At 38.4% G+C, this 26793-nt stretch overlaps 1 protein-coding gene across 1 annotated transcript; it reads left to right on the forward strand.

The window, feature by feature from the left end:
• The first annotated feature begins 454 nt into the window (after positions 1-454).
• Positions 455-11747, forward strand: LOC145602473 (uncharacterized). The gene is made up of 7 exons (XM_081658662.1): positions 455-760; positions 874-1006; positions 8263-8366; positions 8451-8622; positions 8931-9071; positions 10793-10884; positions 10985-11747. The coding sequence occupies exons 1-7, from the start codon at positions 672-674 to the stop codon at positions 11487-11489; spliced, it is 1236 nt and encodes a 411-aa protein (XP_081514788.1). The 5' UTR covers positions 455-671; the 3' UTR covers positions 11490-11747.
• The last annotated feature ends 15046 nt before the right edge of the window (positions 11748-26793 follow it).

Consider the following 26793-nt stretch of genomic DNA (forward strand, 5'->3'; position numbering starts at 1 on the left):
TTTCTATAATTTGATTTTGATTTTATATTTTGTGGCTTCCTTAGTCGGAAAACTGGTCGGACTAAGTTCGAAAAATGGTCGGATTTGGAGAAGGGTGGTGAAATCTACTAATTTTGACATTAATGGGTGGTTTTTTTTAATTTCGAAAAAAACGGGTGGTTAGTTCAATATACAATACATTTTGGGGCGGTTATTTACAAAAAATCCTCTGTAGCAAAGTTGAGATTGTTATTTACAATTTTTCCTGAAAAAAAAAGGGAGAAAGTTTATCCAAAATAAGCAAATACGGTACATAGGAAACCTTGTACTAGAAGGAAAAAAAACCACATAGGATCCCATAACCCGATAGAGTCGGCAAAAAAAGTCCCTTTTACCCACATTTCCCCATCACAACATAACGGCTCTTTTTTCTAAGATCACACTCTCAGCGCCTCTCCCCATTGCACTCCAGCTTTAAGGTCGGACAATTCATTTCCAATTTTCCATTTCCTTTCCTTTGAGACAACACACCCCAACAAAACTAACCGTTAAAAAATTCAATCGACTGACTCTCTTCAAATCCTCCCATTTTTCTCTCTCTTCTTTACTCTACTCATCTTCTCTCCGTTCACTGCAAAACCGAGTCAGTGACTCAGTGAGTGAGTAGGATTTAGAGTAGGAGAGAGAAAACAATGCCAGTTGCTTATGCAGTGAGAACCCATTGCAAGAAACTCGCTAAATTGGGTGCTTATTTTCGAAGAGACTTCAATTCTTCCAAATGGTATTTAGTGTTTACCCCTTTTGTTTATTTTTCTCTGTTTTTTTTTTTTTTTTTTTCTGATTTGATTGAATTGAATTTGGGTTCTGAATTGTTGGGTTTTTGGGTGATTACAGTAAGACATGGGCTCGAATGACGACGGCTCGAATTAAGCTGCTACGGAATAAGAGGGAGACGGTTGTTCGCCAAATGAGACGGGATGTTGCGTTGCTCCTTCAATCGGGTCAGGATGCTACTGCTCGAATTCGGGTAATTTTTCACCAATTTTGACTTTCTATTTTTGAGGGTTTTGGTGGGTTTAATTTTGGGGTTGCGAATTTGGTTGGTTGTTCTTGATTATTGATAGTGTTATTGGAATTTTCTATTTATGGAATTTGTTTGTTTGTTTAGAGGTTTGAGCCATGGATTAGCTTGTACTTCCCCCGTTCCTTGTTGATTGTTTGTTAGACACGTTTTGACTTTAACAAAGGTTTCGTGATTTACTCTATTGTTTGGTTCGTCCTGATGTATATTTTCTCAAACTCACTTGTTAAGGGTTCGTTTGGCATCACTGTGATTTTTTGTTTTTTGGTTTTTTGTTTTTCAAAATCATATGATATATGTCACATAATGAATCAAAAATTAATCAAACTTAGTAAAATCATGATAATTATGAAAACTGACAACAGAAAAGCGAAAACACCGGTTATTGTTTTTTTTATCAATTTTAAAATAATGCATTGACAAACATGCTTAAGGAAACATGTTAAATTGGATGAAGCGAAGGAAGTATGATGTAGTGGGTTATATTATGAGCACTAAATATACCTTATGAGTTATGGGTGCTGTAATTTTGATCATGGATAAAATTTTGGTGAGAATTTGACAAAATAAGTAATGTTAATCTTTTTGGTTACTTGTTGGTATCATTGCGTCTCTTTCAGTCCCAAATTAGTTGCTACCTTTGATTAATGTTTAAAAATTTAGCTTGACTTTATTTACTAAATGTAGGCCTGTCAAAAGCTAACACGACACGATACGATAACTCGACACGAAATTAGCGGGTTTGGGTCAAGTATTCTCAACCCGTTTACATAATTGGGTCGACACAAACCCGACACGAAACTAAACGGGTTAGGTTTGGGATGCAATTTTCAACCCGAAACCGACACGCATAACCCAATTATATAAATGGGTTGAACGACAACCCGCTAACCCGAACCCGACACGCTTAACCTATTAATTGGTAGTAAAAAAAACCGAAAATTTTATTTTAAACTTGTAATTTTGTAAATTGCCTTGGCACCAAGTATACATTTAGGTAATTTTTGGCAGTTAATTTCGCGGATAAAATAAATTTCAACTTTTGTTAACTAAAATTTGGCAATATAATTATGTTATGTGAGGGTCAATATTTTCCAGCATTATCAACATGTACAACGTAGCACTATAGTAATTGACAAGCATAAACAATTGAGTAAAGGACACACGACATTTATATGGATAACCCCTTTAAAGTGAAAAGTAAAAATCACATGACAATGAGGAAACCTACTCAATTGCACTTAATATGATAAGAATGTTAGACAAACACAATTCCAAGGCTCTAATGGATACTCAATTTACTTGACAATAACAATCATACAAGGCTACACTATGGAGAAGAAAAAAATCACCAGAAAAAAAGAGGTACAATAGAGATATCTGACAATCACCAAAGATAATCACAACAATGAAGATGAAAGCCCTTGATGTCTGAAAAAAAAGTGAGCGAGATCAGACTATGAATGAGTTTGGATCTTGCTCTCTCAAAAAATGTAAGATGGCTTCACTTTCATCATTATGTATATTTCTCTATTTCCTAACTAATTATCATCTCTCATTTTCCTATTGTATTGCTCCCCAAAACATAGCAAAAGCACTCTAAAAGTCATATAAAGAAGCTTCTCAAAGAAGTTTTAGGTATTAGGTTGAAAATTACGCAAGTTGCCCTAAATTAATACAAGTAAAATGGTCTTCTCCACATAAGAAGAGACTTATAGCCCAATATGTATTAAGCAATTGGAACAAACGAAGGGATTCAAACAATGCAAAGGAAGAGTATGTGTGCAAATTCAAGATAATTTTTTATTGCCTACAGCAACCTCCATTACAATGGTATCATAAGTTTGCCTCCTTTAGGGGGGGGGGGGGACAAAGGCTATAAGAAGACCTTTAGTGAAATCTATGTCTCCTTAAAGAAATTTCTAACAAAGGTGCTTACTATGGAGTAAAATGTAAAGCAACAATAGAGTAGGACTTTGCCTGTGATGAAACTCAGGCTAGCAACGAACATTTTAGGATAACATTTTAGGCAAGATTATCAATCACGATTCATAATTATAAGGGTTGAAGGCTGTGGTTTTCACACAAAACATATGTTCACAAAAATCATATGTTTAGTAATTTTGGAGTAAGAAAACCAATGAATGCTCCTCTTGCTTTGTATATTAGGTTGTGTTCCTAACAAAGTTCTATGGAAGAGAGAAAGCATGTTGCATATTCTATATTCTTTAGCAATGGGTAGTTTGATGGTTTGCACTATGTCACATATAGTTTGTGTGTAGTTAGTCGTTTTCTCTTGGGATAGAGGATTGTACTACAAAATGCATTATGAGATGTCTACAAGGTATTAACGAGAAGCCTATTCCTTATAGGTTTGGTTCTAACTACTCAACAAAAAAATTCCAAAAAAAATAAAAAAAAATAAAAATAAAAGAATTACTATGCACAGTTGATAGTCAAAGTATTATTCATCTTACTAAGAATTCTAACTTTCACCTAAAGCCAAAACACATTGATGTGAGCTATCATTGGATACGAGATGTTCTTGATGCTAAATTTCTTGAGCTTGAGTAGATTCATATTGATGATAATTACTCCGACATGATGACAAAGCACCGGCAAGAGGCAAGTTTGAGACTTGTCATTTGATTGTCATAGTGAGAGATTTGTTAGAATATGGGTCTTTTCCTTTGTGAATAAAATTATTTTACTAAACTGTTATTTTTGGGGCAAGTTGTGTGAATTTCAGCTTAAAGGCAAGTTTCAGACTTGTCATTTGATTTTCAGAGTGAGAGATTTGTTAGAATACGGGTCCTTTCCTATGTGAATAAAATTATTTTACTAAATTGTTATTTTTGGGGCAAGTTGTGTGAATTTCAGCTTAAGTTCTAAGGCTTCTTTGTGAAAGCTTCTTTGTTTGACTTTTGGTGTGCGTTCTCCATGTACTATGGGAGCAACAAAAGTTGTAGGGGTGTATCTAATTTCATGAGCCAAACAGATATTTTCGTGGGGGCGTTCCCTACTCAGCGACGCGCTGCACTTCCTAGACCCGGGTGTAGTGATAAGTATGCAAGGGTTGCTAGGTCGTCGCCCAGAAGCGACGCGCCACATTGCCCGAGTGTGGTGTCAAATGAGCAAGGGCGTGCCATTGGGGCGTTCCCTACTGAGCGACGCGCTGCACTTCCCAGACCCGGGTGCAGTGATAAGTATGTAAGGGTTGCTAGGTCGTCGCCCAGAAGCGACGCGCCATATTGCCCAATTGTGGTGTCAAATAATCAAGGGCTTGGAGTTGGGATCAGGAGGGAGCGTGGGAGAAAAGAATTTAGTTTGCGGATTGGTTCTTGGAATGTGGGGTCTCTTACGGGAAAATCAGCAGAATTGGTAGAAGTAATGAAAAGACGACGCGTGAACATCATGTGCCTCCAAGAGACAAGATGGACAGGAGAAGGAGCTCGAGGCTTGGTTTTGGGGTATAAGGTATGGTATGTTGGGCAAGAAACGAGCCACAGAACAAGGAATGGTGGAGCTAGGAACGGAGTTGGTGTGGTTCTCGATGAGAGGTTGGCAAAAGAGGTGATCGAGGTCTATCGGAAGAACGATAGGTTGATAAGGCTGAAGTTGCTATGTGGCAAGGAGATTGTGAATGTTATCAGTGCTTATGCTCCCCAAGTGGGTTTAGATGCAGAAGAGAAACGACAATTTTGGGAGGACCTAGACGAGGTGGTGCAGGGTGTCCACCACTCAGAGAAGTTATATATTGGAGGGGATCTAAATGGGCACGTTGGGGCGAGCCGAGATGGCTATGAGAGTGTCCATGGAGGCTTTGGGTATGGGCAGAGGGACGCCGGTGGTGAAGCTATTATGGATTTTGCCCAATCATATGATTTAATTTTGGCTAATACTTGGTTTAAGAAGAGGGATTCACACTTGATAACTTTTCGGAATGGAGCAAATGCAACTCAAATAGACTTCCTGCTCACAAGGAGCATAGATAGACAAAGTTGCATAAACTGTAAGGTTATCCCAGGGGAGAGTGTGGTCACCCAACACCGGCTATTGGTAATGACTATTCGTCTGAAAGAGAAGGCGAAGAAAAAAGTTAGACAAGAAGAACCAAGGATAAGATGGTGGACCCTAAGGGATGCAAAAGCTAAGGTTTTTACAGAAAAGGTAATTGAAGAAGCGGATTGGGATGGAGAGGTGGATCCGGACATGACTTGGTTACGAATGAAGAACTGTTTCCTAAGAGTGGCCAAAGAGGTCTTAGGGGAAGTAAGGGGAAGAACTTCGGTACAGAGAGATACTTCGTGGTGGAATGAAGAGGTGAAAGCAGTAATTAAGCAAAAAAGGGAATGCTATCAAGCCTTAGGAAAATGTAGGAGTGATGAAACCTTTGCAGCGTATAAGGAGGCTAAGAGCAAGGCAAAGGCAGCTGTTCGCCAAGCAAAAGAAAAGGCATATCAGGAGGTTTATGAAAAGCTTGATTCCAAGGAGGGAGAAAGGATCATTTATAAGATGGCAAAGAGAAGACAAGAGGCAAGGAAGGATATTGGCATGGTGAAGTGTGTCAAAGATAAGAACCAAATGGTCCTAGTGCAAGAGGAGGGCATCAAGGACAGGTGGAAGGGGTACTTCGATGAATTATTTAATGGAAGTAATGGAGTTGTGATAGGAGATACCTCTATGAGTGATGAAGAAATCAACATGGAGTATGTGCGAAGGATTAGGAGAGTAGAGGTGGAGATTGCACTGAGGAAGATGAAACCTAAGAAGGCGGTTGGCCCTGATGGGGTACCGATAGAGGTGTGGAGGTGTTTGGGTAAGATTGGTATTGATTGGTTAACAAACCTTTTCAACAAGATATGGACGGCTACAAGGATCCCACAAGATTGGAGGAAGAGCACCTTGGTCCCGGTTTATAAAAACAAAGGAGACGCTCAAGATTGTTCTAACTATCGAGGAATTAAGCTTATGAGCCATACTATGAAGTTGTGGGAAAGGGTGATTGAACAAAGGTTGAGGGCATGCACAAGCATTTCAGATAACCAATTTGGTTTTATGCCTGGGAGATCTACTATGGAGGCAATCCATTTGATAAGACAAATGATGGAGTTTTATAGGGTAAAGAAGAAAGATCTTCATATGGTCTTTATTGATTTAGAGAAGGCATATGACAAGGTGCCAAGAGAGATACTTTGGTGGGCAATGTTGAAGAAAGGTATCCCACGAAGGTATGTAGACCTAGTTAAGGATATGTATCGGGATGTGTCAACAAATGTGAGGACATGCGGAGGGTTGACAAAAGATTTCCCTATTACAATCGGATTGCATCAAGGGTCTGCATTAAGCCCTTTTCTTTTTGCAACGGTTCTAGATGAATTAACTAGACCAATTCAAGATGAGGTTCCATGGTGTATGCTGTTCGCAGATGATATCGTTTTGGTGGATGAGACTAAGGATGGGGTTAATGTCAAGTTGGAGCAATGGAGGCAAAGGTTGGAATCTAGAGGGTTTAAGCTAAGTCGGAGTAAGACTGAATATTTGGTATGTCGTTTTGGCACTCAGAGGGGGACAAGCAATGAAGTGGTGAGTTTGGATGGAAAGGATTTGACCATGAGTGAATGTTTTAAGTACCTAGGGTCGATCATCCAGAAGAATGGTGACATTGATCAAGACGTGACCCACAGGATTAAGTCAGGGTGGCTTAAATGGAGAGCGGCCACGGGAGTGTTATGCGACCGCAGCATTCCCTTAAAGTTGAAGGGAAAATTCTACAGGACTGCCATAAGACCAGTGTTGCTCTATGGTACAGAATGTTGGGCTTCTAAGAAAGAGCATATTAAAAAGATGGAGGTTACGGAAATGCGCATGTTAAGGTGGATGTGTGGAAACACTTTAAGAGATAGAATCAGAAATGAGGTTATTCGCAAGAAAGTAGGTGTGGCGGACATTGTAGATAAATTAAGGGAAAATCGTCTGCGTTGGTTTGGACATGTAAGACGGAGACCCGAGGGTGCACCGGTGCGAAGAGTGGAAGAGTGGGACCATGGAGGGATTAAACGAGGAAGAGGGAGACCAAAGATGACTTGGTTGGAAGGAGTGAGGAAGGATATGAAGTGCATGGATTTACGTGAGGATGAAGTTTTGGATCGTAAGGGATGGAGGAGAAAGATTTATGTTGATGACTACACGGAATAATCAAATTTGGTTCATGTTAGCCGACCCCACTTTTGGGATTAAGGCTTTGATTGATTGATTGATTGAAAAAAGCAGTCTCAAGAATCACCTCCAATCATAGCTCATCCGTTGTCCGATCTTGCTCAAATGTTGACAACTTGTGTGGGACATCAAGGATTTTGTCTTCACCATTATGATTGTTGTTTGTTGCCAGTAATTGTGAGATGTTTCTCCTATACCATCCTGTTTCTTGTGATCTATCTTAATTATTACCTCTGTAGAGTAGCTCTTTATGATTATTGTTGTACCTTATTTGTGCAACATTCTCTTTTTTTTTTTGAACAAATTAGAGCAATTGGGTGGAATATCATCCTGTGATTACTTTTAAAGGGGCTTTCCTCATAAACATTGTGTGTCATTTGCTTGATTGTCTATGCTTGTTCAATTGCTATATTGTTGCATTTTATATGTTGATATTGTTGGGAATTCTTGGCCTTAGAGAACATATTATATTGCTTGGTTGGAGTGTCATTAAACTTGCTGGTAATTCCCCTCAATGTTGCAGTATTAAAGAAACAGAGGAAAGTAATTTTCTGTCACATTAAAAACAATATTTGACCATTGCCTCAATGTCTTGAACAAGGTAGAGTGAGAGCCCTTGACCGTTACCTTAAAGTACTGGACAGCTTCATAGTACAATTTATTTATAGCTTCCCAATCTGAAGCTATAAAAAACTGCGACAATCCTTTAGCCTTCCTCTATATTTGCAATAACATAGATATTATTACTCTTCAGTAGCAAAGTAAGAATTATTGAGTAGCTCACTGACGCATGCAACTTAGGGCAGTGTAATAGTAGAAGGCATTGCCATTGCTTAAAATGGACTCTTACCTAAATAGAGTGTCTAACTGCACTTTTACCCTCCATAAACTTGTTATATCTATGTGATTGCACTGATTCAGTTGCAGTTTTATCTGAAGCTTGAACTGTTGAGTAGCTGAAGGGTATTTATCTTCTGCTGTAGGTTGAACATGTCATCAGGGAGCAGAATATGATGGCTGCTAATGAGATTCTTGAGCTCTTCTGTGAAAGACTTGTTACAAGACTTTCTATAGTTGCAAAGCAGAGGTGCGATCTTATTCATGAATTTGAACCTGTGTTAATGATTAAAAAAATAGACATTTTCAATTAGTTTGTTTGTTTTACTTGTAGGGACTGCCCTTCGGACTTGAAGGAAGCCATCTCTAGTTTAATATTTGCAGGACCAAGATGCTCAGACATTCCAGAACTTCTGGCAATACGGGATATATTTCAGAAAAAATATGGAAAAGATTTTGTAGATGCAGCTACAGATTTGCGTCCTGATAGTGGTGTAAATCGTTTGGTATATGATTTTGCTGGAATTCTTTTTGCTACTAAAATGTGTTCAAGTAACAAATTCAAGCCTAAGTCGTTAGTTAATATGAGACTACTCGATAACAATGATTTTGTTTCATAAATCTTTTGTTGCAGTTACAATTGCATATCATGCCCATCAGTTTTTTTTTTTATTTCAATGATGGTGGTGAATTTGCCATAATTGCCTTGAGAATGATCATCCCTAAAATATATTGCACTGATTTGTACTGCTGTATTTTTTTTTTAGCCCCTTTAAGTACTTGATACATAAATGTTTGATCTCTTCGTTTGCAGCTAATTGAAAAGCTCTCTGCTTTAAACCCTCCTGGAGAATTAAAGCTCAAGGTCATGAAGGAAATAGCAAAGGAGTACCAGGTTGAGTGGGATACAACTGAAACAGAGACAGAGCTTCTCAAGCCTCCAGAGGAGCGCATTGTACGTTTGTCTTTGTCGTTCAACTTTTTAATTCTCTGTTGTCGTCTTCCACACTTAAATTTCTTTGTTGGTACAAATTAATGCATGATAAAATGCTTTCTGGTCTGATTTTTGGATTAACAAAAGATTAGATGGACTAGATATATTTTGATTATTTTCTAGAGGTAATATATGTACTTAGTTAGCTCATGTTACAAAAACATAGAATTAGAGACCGTTGATTTTCAGAATTAAATAAACCATGTTGTAGTGATTCAAGATCTAAATCTTTTACTTCTTAGATTCATTCAACAGCTCAAACGAGATCCAATTAGACAACTAATGAAAGGAAGCAATAACTAATAATCAGATAATTAATGGCTTAAACAGCTAGAAAGGTTACTTTAGCCTTTTCCTTAGTTGATTTGCTGCTGAGAAGATATCAGTGTGCTAATTGTAAGTGTCAGCAGCAGCTAGCTTAAAACTTGTAAATTTTAATTTGCTTTGTTCTCCTTTGGCTAAATCAATTGTGAATTTTTCAATTTGCTTCTTTAGTCATAGCTAGCTGAATCCAGGGAAGGCTTGTTCCTTCCAAGTAACGCTTGTGTTACTATTATTTTATTATGATTGTAATTATACAAGAAAAAATTATAGGACAAGCTGCCCTCTCGAGAACATAGCATTCCTTCCAAGTTCTAATGCTTCCATGGTTGGATATTTTCTTGGCTCAAAGCGCTTGGCTCCTATGACATCTAGAATACCAAATACCAGTTCATGACATGAAATTTTCTTGAATAATCAAAGATGGCATAAATAGTACAGTTTGTTGTTTCATTCTAGCTTCGGTGTTCTAGCTACTTCCAGGTTTCAATGTTACCCATGCTACAAGTCTCCATATTCCTATTTAAACAGAAAATTATCTTAATTTTTTAAAATTAAGATTTTTTTTTTTTTTTTTTTTAACCTAGACCTTCCCAAGTGATCAGTGGCATCCATTTTTGTACTGGCACTGTGCTTGGATTTTCCTAGGTTATAAACCAGGCCAAACAATGTTCTGGCTTGTAAATGACAAAATCTTTTCAGCTTCCTGAGCCAATATAGCTTGTCTAGCTGCCAAGCTTTTTAGGCTTCCATATCACTGATATTCTGTCAGCCTTCAAAACCAATTATCTTAAATTAACTGTCAAATTTCGAACTTTCATGCGGAGATCCTTAGAGAATTTATTAAGCTTTGAGCTGCTATCACATTGGGCTTATATATTAATATCACTGAGTATGCTCCTATTTCTTTTTTTTTTTTTTAAACTGTGATTCTGGCTACTTCAATCTAATCCCAGGGCTATTGGAATTTTGGCCTCAAGTTCATTTTTTTTTTTTTCTTTAGGTTGGAGTTTCTCATATATTAATTAATCCTTGTTTTAACACATTTGAAATATATTATAAATTCTAGACAATTAACGTTGCTAAAAAGTCTTTTGAATTCTTTGCTGGTTAGCCGCTATATATGGTGACTCAAATTAGCAATGTATATAAATTACATATTCTGGGTCCTTTAGTCATAGTTAATTAGCACCCTTGTGTGAAAAACATATCCTTCTTCCAACTTGAACTTTGTCCTGAAGCATTCAACATAAATCAAGAAAGAGAATAGGGAATGGTTTCCCAAGAATTTAACTTGCATCTATATTGATTTATCTTTCTAAATTGTTTTGTTTACAAGTTTATGTTCTTTTGCTGATTAGGAGGGACCACGAACATTTGTTAGCGCTGGAAGCCTGCCATTGAATCCTGGAAGAACACCTCCATCTGCTGAAGCTCAGAAGCCTACGACCAGGTCCGTAAGCTTCCAAGTACAAATTGTCAATGCTTGTTTAAGCTGAATGCTATACATTCAGGTCTGTAGATCTTAATACCTCTTTCTGGCCTTATTTCAGATTATCAAGTGGTGGTGGTAATGGGATGGGTAGTGCAAATTATCAAGATGCAGCATCAGCAGCAAAAGCAGCTGCTGATTCTGCAAAAGACGCTGTTGCTGCTGCCCAAGCTGCTGCTCAACTGGCTCAAACATCTTATGATATCAACACAAGAAGTAATCAGTCACCATCGCATCCTGTCAACCAAGAGGTTAATTTTGGAACCCAAGGAAGAGAATACAGATCTTTCAGTTTAGGAGGAGCTGCAAATAATTGCCACAGCTATACTGACATGAGCTCAGATGATATGGATTTTAACGTTGTAAGACGGCACAGCTACAATGTTCGTCGTACACATACTGATATTAAATTTGATGAATCGGATTGTGATGAAGATATCGAGATGAACCAGCAGCCTCCAAGTGGCATGCATGGCAAACCTGGGACTCCCTCTGTTCATCCCAAGTTGCCAGACTATGATGCTCTCAGTGCTCGTTTTGAAGCTCTCAAATATCGCAAAAAATAAAAGCCTGCAGTAAGGGTTTGATATTATATGGGGGGCTGCAATCTTACTGTTTTGTTACATATATACATATAAAGCTACAGTAATTCTTTTCAAACAATATTCATTGGACAAATTTATTATGTTGTGATGCATCAATGTGGATTACTATGATTGTAGAAGATTAAAGTTCTGTTTATGATGATATTTAGGAGGTATATATAGTCGATTAGTCGTTCCTTAAGAAGAAAATTGAATTGATAGAGATACATGTTTCCTTTTTGTTTGGCTATTTTGTAATTTTGTTTTTTAAACAATGGCTATTTTGTCATTATAAATTTATTAACAATGTTATACAAATAACACATTTTGTAATTTCTTTTTTGTTACTCCGTATTAAACTACTTTTTCCTACTTCCTCTGTTTTTTTAGTTAACATGTTTGACTTTAGCACTATTCACAAACTTTCTTGTTAGATTCGACAAGATTAGATATTTTTAAAATATAAACTATTTACAATTTTTCTTGTCGGTAATTAAAATTATTAATGTTTAAACTTGTGTATTGGTAAATGTAACAAAAGAAACGTGAAAAGAAATGGATAAATTATATTTTTAAGACTCGGGTCTAGGTGTCGTATCCGAGTTGGAGTCGAAAGACCCGACAACGCACAGATATATGATCTAAAGTGTGACTGAAATCCTTTTTACTAAAGTGAAACTATGATTATTGAATTTAAATTATTTTTATTAAACTAAATTTATTTTTATTGAACTATGGAATAAAATTAATTCATTAATTAGGTCCCTTTTTTATCACCTTATTTTTCCTAAATTGAAATTACATCTATTAAACTTTTTTTTAAGCAAATACTATTAAACTAAATTTACTTTTGCTGAACTTATTTTATTTTTATTGAAACTAAATTAATTGTACTGGCCTGAAATTGTTTTATACTGAACTGAAACTATTAATACTGGTTATCTATCATATTTCTTCTTTATATTACTGATTAGAAATTATCGTTGATAAATTGAAAATTTTTTTTTTTGGAAGTTTTTTTTTATGTTTTTGAAGCAAGAATAGAAACTATTTTAATTGAATTGAACCTATTTTTACTAAATTGAAATTAATTCTATTGAATATTATTTATTGAGGTAAAGAGAATAGAAAACTTATTTTTATTATAACTACGTTAGCCTCGTGCGATACAAAATTTTATCTTAAAAAAGATGAACATACTTTGTAGTGTCAATTTGGTGTCTGGGATGGGTTCTATGAGGTCAGATTGGGTCTATTTTAAATTTGAATTATGCTAAATTAGTATGTCCGATCATGCCATACAAGTTGAAATCTAAATTTAGTTTTTCCGGGTCAATTTTGAGACCTCTACATATACTATGAGGACCAATGCAAACAACTACTCATCAAAATAAAATTACTAATAAATTATTAATAGAAAATTCGTCTTAAATCATTGTTAATGTCAAAAAGATGAATTATTTAATGGTAATTGTCCAGTGCTCAAAGTCAAGAAGAGTAGGAGATCATTAATTAGTACATGCAACAGTCAAAATTGTTTCAGTTTCCAACAATAAACAGGTTATATTAAAGAATGCTAGCTAAAAACATCTACGAGCATTTAAATTTATTTTTTAAAGTTTTACTCCCTCTTTATCTTAATAAGTGTTACAAGTTGATCAAATACGCATGCTAAGACACGACTTCGACCACTAATTTATCGGACAATGATACACATACATTAAATGTATGTGGTCCCTACATACATTACCAATTAAAAATTGACAACTCATCATTAGCTTAAAAAATGAGAGGGAAAATTGAGAGGGAAAATTGAGAGTTTTGGGCGCCATTTACCATAAGAAGGCGGGACAAATTTCATTGGCGCCAAAAAATCTTTCTTGTTACCAAAAAAATACTTTAGGTTACTAAAATATACAATTTTGTTACTATGAAAATAGCATCCTAGTCAACGTCATTAATGAAGAGAGAAGTTTATTATAAGAATCGGATAATACTTCATTTGACGATATTTTACAAACTACAAATCAAAAAAATATTATAAAAAAACCAATGGAATTATTTTTTAAAGATCTTTTTATAGAAACCCATATCAATACATTTTCAAAAAATTTATGAAGTTGGACAATTTTAACCTTACTATGTTTGTAAACTTTTTTAAAGAAGTGTTAGTAATTTTTCATTATTGTTACTACAAAAATTTCAAACATACCAAAAAAGTACAGATTATATTTTTATTACATATAAGGAACTATATAAAATTAAATAGGTATTAGCTACAATTATACAATTACCAAGTGTTGTACGGATTAATTCATACATTGGAGAGTTTTATTCATTTCTTAAAGTTTTTTTATCAAATAATTGAAAGTTAACATAAAATAAAAAAAAATTAAGGTTACGCACAAATTATTATCACTTAGCATCGCTAAATACTCCCGTGTGTTTATAACTTATCTTTTTTATTTGCGTTACTAAATAAGTTATTTTAATTTTTTTATTTGATTTTATCATATTTACGTATACTAGTTTACTCATATTATGTTTCAAAAAAATAAAAACACTCCTATTAAATATGTGGAATAAGATTAGTTTGCTTATAGTATCAATAAATACAAAATGTTAATAAAAACAAGTAGTTTTAGATACAAAGTCTTAATAAAATAATTTTTTTTAAGAGGATGAATTATATGCTTGTAAACATCAAAATTGAAACATTATTGAGGCATTTGAGAGTTACAATCTAAGTGTAGTAGATTTAGTTTATAGATTTGAAGATTTAAATAAAATAATTAAGTGTTTAAATCGAATCATGATTGGTTTCATACAATATAATTATTGTCACTTATATTGCTAAATATCCCATGTGTTTACGACATATTTTTTAATAATAAGTTATTACTTTTTGCTTTTAAAAGAAAGGTTGTTACATACTAAAAAAAATGCCATATATGAATAAAATATATAGTTGGAAATACTATATTTTCATTTTTTTGTTACCATATCATATAATTATGTGATTAAGGATACTATACTAAAAAATTGTTTGTTGTGTCGTTTTTCAGATTTGTGCTTACCAAATATAGTTTCATGTGTTACTAAAAATATTTCTAATAACATAGTTCAAATATTTTGGGTTTTCCGCCATTGTCGAAGACTTAAAACCATTTTCAACCATTGTTGTTGTCGACCTTCAAATCTGCTAATTATTTATTAATCAATATGCCCTCGGTTACTTGTGCCTTTGACAAATTATAGTATTCCAACAAACAATCTAAATCAATAGAAAGAGTAGAAGACCCATTTCACTACTTCAATTGAAAATGGGTATATTCTGCAAACATACTCACTTACGAATTGGAGATGATTAATATAGGATGAATAAGTCAATTAAACCACAAAATATTTAGCACAACATATTCAGCAAATAATATCTACACATTTACATAATTAACTGGAATATATCCTATTTGAACACCCCCAAATCAAAAATTCAAAAACTTATTTAACTCGAAATTTCTTCGATTATTACCATTGTTTACCGTAAGCCAAACCTTCAAGCTGTTAATTTTCTAAATAAACTAATTACATTGTTCGTTGTCTGAAATTTTTATTAGTTAGTCTTAAGAGATGCTATGTCATCATTTAGACATTTAATCTTTGATATGACTAATGCACCGTATGATTATTGACTTTGCCATTTTGATAATCTGAAGTATAAAGTTATAAACTATAAAGGGCTGATGTTATATAGAACCATTGAAATATGCAAAAAAAATAAAATAAAATAAATAAATAATAAATAAATTAATTAATTACATTGGAAATGATAATTAATTTGAAATTCAAACCTTTTAGGTTAATTTGAAATTTCATTCAAATTTGAATGAAATTTTAAATCTAGTGGATTTGGGGCCCCAACAATACAACCAATAAAATGATGGCATGTCATAATTTATGTGGGAGCCACATACATTGAATGTGTGTGTAGCTTTTTCCCTAATTTATCTAATCATATATTAATTAAATCATAGGAAAATTGATATTATGAATGTATACATTATAACGAATCTTACAATGTATTGTACAATAACATATGTTTTTTATATATCAGTAATTAGTCAAGTCAAGTTAAAACCATTGTAACATTTATTAAAACACGGGGGAGTAGTCATATATCATATTACAAATTTCCAATCAATCTAGATAGAGCATCTCAGATTAAAAAGTAAAAAATAATAAATGATATCATCAATGTGCTTTAGCGAGAAAAAATTTCATGAGATAGGACTAGCATTGTCAAAACGGTTTGACAGTTCGGGCTCGGTTCGGTTTAAAATCGATTCAGTATTATGTCGGTTCGGTTTGAAATCGGTTTATGATTTTCGCGGGTCGGTTTTTGTTCGGTTTAAATAGTTATCGATACGATTCGGTTTCGGTTTATTCTTGAACGGTTCTAATTCGGTTTGGGTAGTAAACAGTTTGGGTTGTAAACAGTTCGGTGCAGACGGGTTGCGCTTTGTTAACGGTTTGGTGTAAATGGTTTTTATCCCGGTTCAAACTGTTTCGGGTTGGGAACGGTTTTGGGTTAGAAACAGTTCGGTTCTTTTTCAATTTAGTTTATAACGGTTCTTTTTCGGTTCAGTTTATAACTGGTTCGGTTCTTTTTCGGTTTAGTTTATAACTAGTTCGGTTCACTTTTAACTAGTTCGGTTCTTTAATGCTCGATCGGTAGCAAACATGAGTGCCTAATTAAATTTCATTTAAAACATATTTTTACTTGATTTTAATATTCTTTCTATAGTAAGCAGTTTGTAGCCGATTCGTTTATAAGTGATCCGATTCATAGACAATTCGGTTTGCAAGCGGTTCGGTTTATAAATGGTTTGTTTTATATACAGTTCAGTGCAAACGGGTTGCGAGTTGTTAACGGTTCGGTGTAAACGGTCTTTATCCCGGTTCAAACGGTTTTGGGTTAGAAAAAGTTCGATTCTTTTTCGGTTCGGTTTGATTTCAGTTCGGTTTAAAACTGGTTCAGTTCATTAACGGGTTCGGTTTATACAATGTAACGTTATTCGGATCGGTTTGGTTTCGGGTTCATTCACATACGGTTCGGCTCTGTTTTCGGTTATAAAAAAGCGGTTTTTAATCGGTTCGGTTCTCATTTGGGTCAGATTGTTTCGGACAGTTAAACGGTTTCGGTTTGAAATTTGACAGCACTAGATAGGACACATAGGATTATTTAAGGGATTGATGAGTCAATGTGGTTTCTTTAAATATTTGTTAATTGATTGATCTTTAAACTTATTGATTTTTACTAAACTAAATTTATTTACACTATACACTTTTTTGGAAAAATTGTCAACAACTACTATTGAATAGTTTATTTTGTCAACATCTACTAGCATGTATTATAAACTCAAAAAGTTTGAGTAGCACTGCCCCTTTATTTCCGACAATGAATTCAGGTGAGCTGAATGAAAAAAAGAGTTTGACATACTGTAATTGAAAATTTTCACACAATTAAGAAGCCATAAAGAGCATTTTCGTAACCCTAATAACAACAAAAATCAACAAATTCCCACAATATCGAAAAAAAAAACCCAGTATTAATTTCTACAAAGAACCCTAATTCTGTAACAAATAAACCCTAGAATTAGAATTCATAATTAATGAAATAAAGAACCATTACATATGTAATGCCCCGACTTTTAATTGGCGTTACCAGACCGTACTTAACCCGTCATTCGCAGCAGAATTAATTAACCATAGATTAAGCTTCTTTACCCATCATACGCAGCGGAATCAATTATATAGATAATCTATAGATAATCTCATAACCTTATGTGGGTTATGGACCCACAAATAAACATACTCCTTAATGAGAATATTCAATAAATAAATACAACTCCAGTCTTCCTCATTGTAATAAAATAATCAATCTATCTCAGCTCTCGATGATCCATAATACATAAGCCTTGATTCCATAAACCCTTAACTATGTGAATTCCTTTAATCCTTTTGCCTTTGATTAACTTGAGCTCTGGTATCATTATCCCTGCAATTATCCATAAAAATAAAAAACAGAGAAAACACAGGAAAAATCTAAAAATGAGTGGAAACTCAGTAAACATTACTCTAGCTCGTAAAACAGTTTTATTTTCTTTCAAAATCATTTGAGAAAATATCATATATACATATATAGTTGTTCAGAAATAATCTAATATCTTTATCATTAAAAGTTGTGTCGGCAAAGATCATTCCCTTTACATATGATCATATGTAAGTACAGGTTTTGGACATAACATAACTTTCATTCGTGTGGGATTAATTCCTCATTTCATTAACATACTTTCCTCCACCTGTAACTCATCCATTTACCACGTTTGTTTCGGGGTATTTTTGGATTTCCTCTGGTCACGCTCTTCAAACAACGAGACTCGGACACCTGTAAAATGAACGAATATTCCTTTACCGAAATATTCGCCTCCGACGATCAAGTTAGAGATCGGGAAACGAAAAATCTAGAGAGAGAAAGTAGAGAGAAGTTGGAGCTTTTTGATGCTCTTTTTAATGTTATGTCACAATCCACCCCTCCCATCATAAATGATTGGGGTATTTATAGGGGTGGAAGTTTGTGCCCCTTTAGGGTTTATGCCCTGAAATTCTGTGACATGATTGGCTGCGCAATCAGAGAATGCATGCCACGTGTGATACGGGGCGCCGTTTTGCGGCTTTCAAGGGTATCTCTCGGGATTTGGGCCCTGATATAACAAGGGTCTCTTTTTTGCCGATTTCAAGTGCTCATTGGGGCATCAGACACGCGTCATCTTCCCATAGGGACATGTGTCGCCCTCTGAGTGGGCCACGTGTCACTATGGGATTGGACCACATTTATGGGGTAATTTTTACCCTAAACATTTGCTCCTCATAAGGGGTGGCTCATACGCTTACAGGTCGCCTCCTCTGATCCTCTTCTCGTTCTAATTCGTTCGAGTATGCAGAGATTGAGTTTGTACATGGGGATGGACAGATCGTGTCTTCTCATAAAAGGGGTGGACAGATCGTGCCGCTTATTGAAGGGGCGGACATCTTGGATCAAATGACGTGTCCTGTACGCATGGAATCGTTCTCCGGACTGATAGGATCTGAAATTTAGGCGGACGGAACATGCCTCTTGGGTTTTTGGGGGAAGTGCAGACGCTAAGTCGTTGAGATGGAAATTTTAATTCCTTTTACTTAGCCGTCTATTTGGAAGAGCCAATACTCGTCCATCTCCTTCTCCGTCCAAATTAACGGAATCATCGTTTAACCTTTTTGAATTATATATTAACTTTTTCAAAAAATAACCGTTTCAATTCTTTGGCGGGAATGATGGATTTACCATTTTGCCCCCATAAATTCGACCTATATATATGAGGGGTTTGACTTCATTTTGGCACTTTAGTCCTTTAAGAATTCTAAAGAGAGGTCAGAGCATTAATAGAGAGAGAAAGTGATTCCGTTTAAATCTTCAAGAGCTCCGCCGTGCAACTTGAATTTTTCGGACACATTTTTTAGTTTTCCAGTCAATCTTCAAGACCTTTAAGAACTTCTCAAACTTTCAAACGTACAGAGGTACGCCGCCTATTTCTTTTCCCTTAATCTTTACTTGTGTTATTTTCCTTTATTTTAATTCTGGCTCAACACTCGGCTTCGTCCGTTTCTCCTCATGAGGTCGGCCGTTCGCCTGGGATTGAGGAGTCTAGAGTGGATGGAGACGATTTGTCTCTTTCATGGAGTGAGTTCATTTCTAATGCGTACCTACTCACTTCCACCTATTCTTCCCAGTCCCTGCAGTCGAACATGGCAAGAAAGATGCGTACGCATGAAGTTCATGCGGCCAGAAACCCAGACGGTAGTCTGGTTTATCCCAGGGTTACTTATGACCCTAATAGCACTGATGGAGAGACCGGGTCTACTAACCGTACGACCACCTCCACGGGCACCCATCACTCAGTCGTGGAGGTTACCTCTTCTTTCGAAGAACGCCAAAGGATTCAAGGCGCTTCTTCTGCTGTGGGAACGTTCGGGCGAACTCCAGATTTAAGGTTCCCACAATATGCCAACTCGGTCATGGATGAGGCCGAGTTGTTATCTCATGAAGACTGTCCTTCCCCTTCTAGGGCGGACGCTGTTGATCCGTTCGTCCTAACTCCTCAACCCCATCTCCAACATAGCAAGTCGGACAGGCCAAGAGTGGGGATTTCTAATAACGAACCGTCCGACCTGCCTCCTCGCAGTGACCCTTCTTCGAGAAATCGGGCGGCCGCTGCAAAAGACAAGGGAAAGGGCCCTTTAATTGATGTAGACTTTCCCTCAGCTGGAGGTGGTCAGGGCTCTAGGAGCCGAAGCTTGGCCAAGGTAGCAGATTTAGACAGAGTGTTGTCCTCTGAATTTGGAACGGCTCCTCGTCAAAAGGAAGAGGAAGTAGAGAATACGGCCGAAGGTGAGACGGCCGAGGGTGAGGCGGCGGCCGAGGAGGATGTCGCCAACATTGATAACTTTAAGGATCCGTACGCCTGTACGGTGGGTAGCACAGCTTTGGGCTACCTAAATGACAAGTTTGAGAAGTAGAAGGTATTCCTCCACCTTGGGGAGGGATTTGAAATTCAGCCTCCACGAAAATTTCATGATGTGGCCGCTTGGGAGGAGGAGAAGCCGCGTTAAAGTCCTTTAGGGTATATAGGGCCGCCTTTGACGTTGGACTCCGTTTTCCCCTTCACCCCTTCGTCCAAACTATTTTGGACGAATACGACATTGCCCTCTTCCAACTGATGCCGAATAGTTGGTGTATGTAGACATCTAAAATTGTCTCCCCAAAACCAAACCCGATGATGAACAACCTTTCACCACCATTGTTTGATCGGGTTGAGTATTTAATCCCGGGAGTGCTTAAAATTCATGTTTAATCGAATTCAGTTCGTAAAATAATCCATGGAACAGTCTTGATGTTTAGTCAAAGCATAGTTCATTTTTTAGTTTTGGCCCAAACCTTTTATTTTATTTAATTTTCGTTATTATTTTGGCCCAATTAATAATAATAAATCAGAAATGGCCCAAAATTATCAATCGGCACTTAAAAATGCTGAACGAAATTAGGGTAAAAATGAAGACGAAAAAAAGGACTACAGGCTCCCGCGTCACGGCAATTTTTCACCGTGTCACGGGAAACAGTGCCGTGCCACGGTGGGATTCCCCGTGACACGATGCCTCTGCTGTGACACGGGGAAATTTCGTGTCCTTTCCGCGTAAACCCTCACATGTTTTATTCCCCGTACCCTAAAATATTTCCCGCGCCACACAGTTCTCCATCGTGTCACGGGAATTAGTCTCGTCTGACGGTGGAATTCCCCGTGTCACGGTGGCTTCTACCGTGTCGCGGTGGGATTTTTAGGGTTTTTATCCGCATTTTAGGGTTCCGTGTGCTCCCCTGCTCATTTTCCCTATAAATAACCCCTCATTTATGATGTACGGGCATCAATTAACTCTCTCATTCTCTCTTCTATGCTCTAGCCTAAACAGTAGCCTACCCTTTTCTCTCAAAATACCTTCTTAAGCACTCCCAGGAGTCCGTACTTTACCCGAGGTTCTATCCTTAAACCACGACGTGAAAGGTAGAACTGTTTGAGGGTTTGGCCCCAAATCAATTCTATTTTATTTCATTTTAATTATTGTTTTATTAATTTTCCTTTAAGTTACTAATTCGTTTATTGTTTTTATAGTTGCAAGCAAACAAAATCAAAGTAAGGAATAATGCTCCTTTTATTTCTATTATTTTTCTAACGATTTTATATCGTTGGATTTATTGTTGAATTGCTTCCAATATTAATGTATATTCTATTATTATCTAGGATCACCGTATTGCATGTTAAAGGGAATATGTAATAGAAATAACGCCTAATAAGATAATTTAGACAACCGGTTTAGGTTCCTTTTTAATCTTGTTATTAATTGAAGTGATCACTAATATTTTAGAATTATGTGTTGCATTAATATTTAACCAATTAAGCTAAATAATAGTTTGGAGCGCGAATTGAATATTTTGTTGTATGCCTTTTGTTTTGGGTGTTTTTGTCCCTTGGGAGAGTTACAGCTCGAAGATTGGTCCTGAAAGCTTCTGTACCTGCAAAACCAACGGAGACACCGGTTGGGGTGGTGCTCCGCCTCCAACGCTCAAGTTAGTAACTTGAAGGAGAGTACTAAGTGCGGAATTTAAGGTGGGGATCTGCTTGGATTCCAAGCTCAGGTGTTCTCTGATGAGAGAGAAAATAGGATGTAATAAATGTTGGGTGAATTTCTGAATGTCCCCCATTTTGGGGGAATATCTCCCTATTTATAGGGTCCTTGGGAAAGGTGCCCTATCCTAGGTTATTTAACCTAGGATTGATGGGCTGCGCCGCCAAAAGGCGGATTTCTCGGGAATTGGGCCCTGAAGACCGCAATTCTAAAGGTGTATCTGGAGAGGCCACGTGTCAACTGGGGGTTGGTCTAGGATAACATGACACCCTGTGACACGTGGCATTTCCTCATTGATCCACATGTCTAGGGTAAAAATCCCCTAAACATTTGCCCCTCACGGATGCCACGTGGCAGGCCACGTGGGACCCGTGACACGCGTCACCCAATGAAGGATGAACAATAAAAACGGGCGTTTTTTGACAGTCATGACTGTTCCTGACGCCGTTTCACCCCCTATAAATAGGGTTTTACCCCCCCCCCCTTCTCTCTCCTTTTTACTTTCAATCATTTGACTTTTCTAGAGAGAGAGAGAAAAAAGAGAGTTTTAGAGAGAAGTGCTCTGATCCCGGTTGCGTTCAAGCAAGTTCAAGATTTCCGTGTGCTCTTTCGAAGTCACCCGGTCACCGGTTGCTTTCCAGATTTTTCAGAACTCAAAGTAAGGTAACCATCCGTTTCCTTTCTTTAAGTTTTCCATCTTTTTTCTTTTCTTTTTCTTGAGCCTGTATACGCCGAACTCCGGATGTATACATTAATTTTCAAAAATTAAAACAAAAATAAGATGAACTCTCCATTTGCACACACGGCACTGCCTAGGACACTCAGCCGGTCACCGGGATCGGCTGAGTCTAGAACCGGGGGTGCCTTGTCTGGAGTTTCTGGAGTGCTTTGCTCATCTCCGGCTTCTTCCCTCTCTGTGTCTGTTCAGGACACAATGGCCAGAACCAAACAAACGGCTACCAAGCCCAGGAGGCGGCGCACTAGGGAAGTGCCCGCAAGTGAGGTAGTGAGAGAGGAGGACTACGAGGCGGCTGAGCAAAGTACTTCAGCTAAGGATACCCCGTCCACCTCCAGCAGCAGCAGCAACTCCGGGGGAGACGGTGAGGAGACCGCCTCCTCCCCAGAGCAGAATAACTCAGCTGACGAAGCAGCTGAGGAACAAGGGGGATTCGGCGAAGAAAAAGAGGATCTTGCCGAGGCTTATCGCCAGACGGTAAAGAAAGATGTGAACCCGGATCCCACTAAAACCCGGATGAAGCCTGGGGACATAGCTCTCCTTGAAAGTGGCTTCGAGGCGTTCAAAGAGCAGCACCCGTTTGGGGAGGACTGGGACATCATTGTCCCTCCGGCTAATGCTGTTCTGGCCTGGGGGGATGATATTGAAAATGCAGACAACTATTTTGTCTGCTACGAGGCGGTGATTGAAGCCGGCCTCCGCTTTCCCCTCCACCGCGGGATCCGGAAGATCCTGAAGGGGTATGACTTGGGAGTATGGCAGCTGACGCCTAACTCTTGGGTCAATATCCTGAGCTACATCGCCGCCTGCGAGCTCCAGGATATAGAGCCAAGCTTCACCGCCTTCGCCCATATGCACTATCTCAAAAGTGCCCCAGGCGGATATGGAGCGTGGTACACCATCTCCACGCTCCCGGAATATCTGATGTCCTTGGACAAAGTGTCCAAGTGGGGAGGCTGGAAGGACAAATGGTACTTGGTCTCCTCCCCAAGTTTAAGGATGAATAGGATTCTCCGGCGCTACAATAAGGAGTCGGCTTTGATAGGCCAAAAGGCTGTTCGCCCGGCTCTTACTGCCAACGCCCGGGAGCAGATCATAGAGCCGGAATTCTTCAAAACAACCACTGAACCCTTGGGGGATGGGTCTCAGATAGTGGTTCCCAAAAATTGGATCCCCCACCCGGATTTCTTTGCGGACGAGAGATTCTTGTCCGCCTGCGGGCTGAGCACAATGTTTCCAAAGGGTAGATAAACTCACTCACCCGGCGTTCTTCCGCCTGCTCTTTAACTTTAATGCTTTTGAACTTGTTTTAGTTCTAACACTTGATGTTTTATGTGCAGAGGAAGCTAAGAGGATGGTCGATCCGGCTAAGACCCCTCAAAAATTTGCGGCTCTTCTCCGCAAAGAAAATATTCTGGCCAAGAAGGCCAACATTGAGGCCAAAGAGGCCAAAAAAGGAGGGGTAAGATATTCCATCTTTACTTGTGATTTTTTTTTTTTTTTTTTTTTGAGTTTCCTCTTATACCGGATGAGTGACATTTTTATTGCATTTGCAGACCTCAACCGGCATTCTTCCCCGCTCCGTGACTAAGGTCCTGAAAAGACCTGGGGAGGACAACCTTCAGAAGCCGGCTGCTAAGTCCGGGAGGAAAACAACCTCAACATCCTCTGGCGTTAATGCCAGAGGATTTCCAACAACCGGGGGAAAAGGCCCCGAAGCCATGGCTACTCTGAGTGAAAACTCAGAGAAGTCAAAGAAAAAGCCGGATGCTCGCGGAGCATCGAAGGATGGCGAGCCATCCAAGGCTGCAGGTGGTGCTGCAGCCGCAGGAGAGGAGCCGGCAAAGAAGGGCTCAAAAGGTAAGATAGAAATTCCTTGGCCGCTTGACTTTATGCGCGTCAAGACTATGACTGACCCTTCCGGGGGTTCTGTGAGTAGCCGGCAAAGAATGAATGCCAAATATGCTGCCAGTCTCTCACCAAGTCCTTCTTATGCTGCAGATGCTACTTCTGCCCCAGACCTGGCTGGGTTTGGGAAACGGATGGTGAGAACCCTCACCCAGACGGAGAAGAACTCCATACCCAACCGCCATGAGGTCGATTTTGACCACATCCTGGGGCAGCTGGCGGAGGTAAGTGGAACTGGCCCTTTGTCTTTTTCATTTCCTTCTATTTCATTTTTCTTTGAAAAATTGCTAAGTATTTGGTTTCCCGGATGACCTTACTCAGGTTATGGTCCGGGTGGATGGTCTCCGGTTGCCCTTCCTGAAGAAGCAAGAAGAGGTAACTGATGCCAAAAGAAGGGCTCAAGCTAATCTCAACTCTGCTGAATATGCATATATAAATTTTGATGTTGAGATTAAAGCCCTCGAGTTGAAACAGGAGGAGCTGGTAAGGACCTTGACGACTGCCAATGATGAGGCCAACGCCAAGATCCAGGACCTAGAGCAGCAACTGAAAACTGCCGGCTCCAACCTCAAGGCATTAGAGGGAGCCGATCAAGAGAACGTTGCCCTCAGAGCTGACAAGTCCCGGCTGATTGGGGAACTTGCCACTCTGAAGGGCAAACATGCTAAGGATCTCCAGGCGGAGTAGGCCCGGCTCATAAAAGAGAATGAGCGGGACAATGAGATCCGCCTGCGTTATGCATGGGGGCTTCTCTATCCTGAGGTAGACTTTGAAGTCTACAAACTGAGGTATAACTACGCCACTGAGGTGTATGATGCCAAGGTTCTCCAGGATCCTGCTCCGGCTAGCTTCAAGGAATGGGCTTTGGAGAACGGAGCTGAGGTTCCAGACACTGAGGAGCCGGACCTAGATGAGATCATCAAAGTAGTGAAGGAAGATCAGCCTGAAGCGGTTGAGATTCCGGATGATGTTCCCTCCCAAGCCCAGCCGGATGAACCAGCAGCGTAGCTCCCTCTTCTTTTCACCGGCAGTATGCCATCTTGCTTTTCCGGCCTGTGCGCCGAGTAACTGTGTAATTTTTTATATTTCTCTTTTGTATCTCTGTACTCCGGATGTGTATCCGGTTAACAATCATTTCTGGCCTTTGAGCCATATTATTTTATGAAGCACACCGACCCAGTCGGTTTTCTAATACTTGCATAATTTTCAGTTTTGTTTTTCAATTTTTGCGTATATACTCAACATACATTCATGAATTTTCCTATCTTATAAAAAGCATGCGGCAGACGCATTTCCGGCTGTCCTTGCCCCTGGGCGGCTGTGTGGCTGGATCAATCACAATAGAGATTTCCCCGAACCGAGTACACAGCCGACCAAATAACAGGCATGCAACCTCTGCCCCAGTCGGTGTCAAACCGTTTGGGTACACTTCATAGCTGTTTATGTAAAATAGGGGTTTGCCCCTGAGGTACACAACTTGATGAAAATTTCTCTAAGTAAAAAACATTTGATGTTTCTCCGGCTGATACTTTTAACCAGCCGGAAAATTTTCAATTAAAGATTACTTGGGAGAAATAATATGCACAGGCAGCTATGAGTTGGCTGCTTTAGCCACTCAATTGTTGCCGCCTGTATGGGCTTATAGAACAAGCATGGTGGCTGTTCTCTGCGACGATTGCACCCGGAGGGGTGTCGCCGGACGCCTATAGCCATATTGGAATAGACGAATTTTGAGAAGATAGATAACCATCCGGCCCTTGACCTCAGATCTAGTCTTTAGACCGGTTGATAGCTGCTAAACGGTTTTGTGCTTAGCGTTAGGATCTGGCTGTTAGCCTCTTGTCACTATGGACTTTTTGTTTTCATATACTAAGTATTAAACTTAGTTTTTATCTGGCCATTGGCCTCAGGTTATTTAATCATTACCAACATTAGTATGGGTAAACCCAGACGGAAATAAAAAGACAATAAATGAAACAAAAGCATTTCTCATTAATACTTCTTGTTACAAAAAATTTACAATACTTAGAAGTAGTACTTTCTTAAGTTATCTACATTCCAGGTTCTAGGCAGGCGTCTACCGTCTGGGGTTTCCAGGAGGTATGTGCCATCCCTAACTTCTTCATAGATCCGGTAGGGGCCTTCCCAGTTAGGAGTTAGCTTTCCAAGCTCATTGGCCCTACCGGTTGCCTCCATTTTCCGTAACACAAAATCGTCCACTTTCAAAGGGCGTTTGTGCACTCTTTTGTTGTAGGCTCTCGTCATTCTCAGACGGTATATCTCATGTCGTAGGGCAGCATTGCCCCTACGTTCCAGGAGGGAGTCCAATGCCAGCCGCATGGCCTCCCAATTTGCCTCTTCATC

This window comes from Chenopodium album, chromosome 21 (genome assembly GCF_948465745.1).
Source record: "Chenopodium album chromosome 21, dcCheAlbu1.1, whole genome shotgun sequence".
NCBI classification, from domain to species: domain Eukaryota; kingdom Viridiplantae; phylum Streptophyta; class Magnoliopsida; order Caryophyllales; family Amaranthaceae; genus Chenopodium; species Chenopodium album.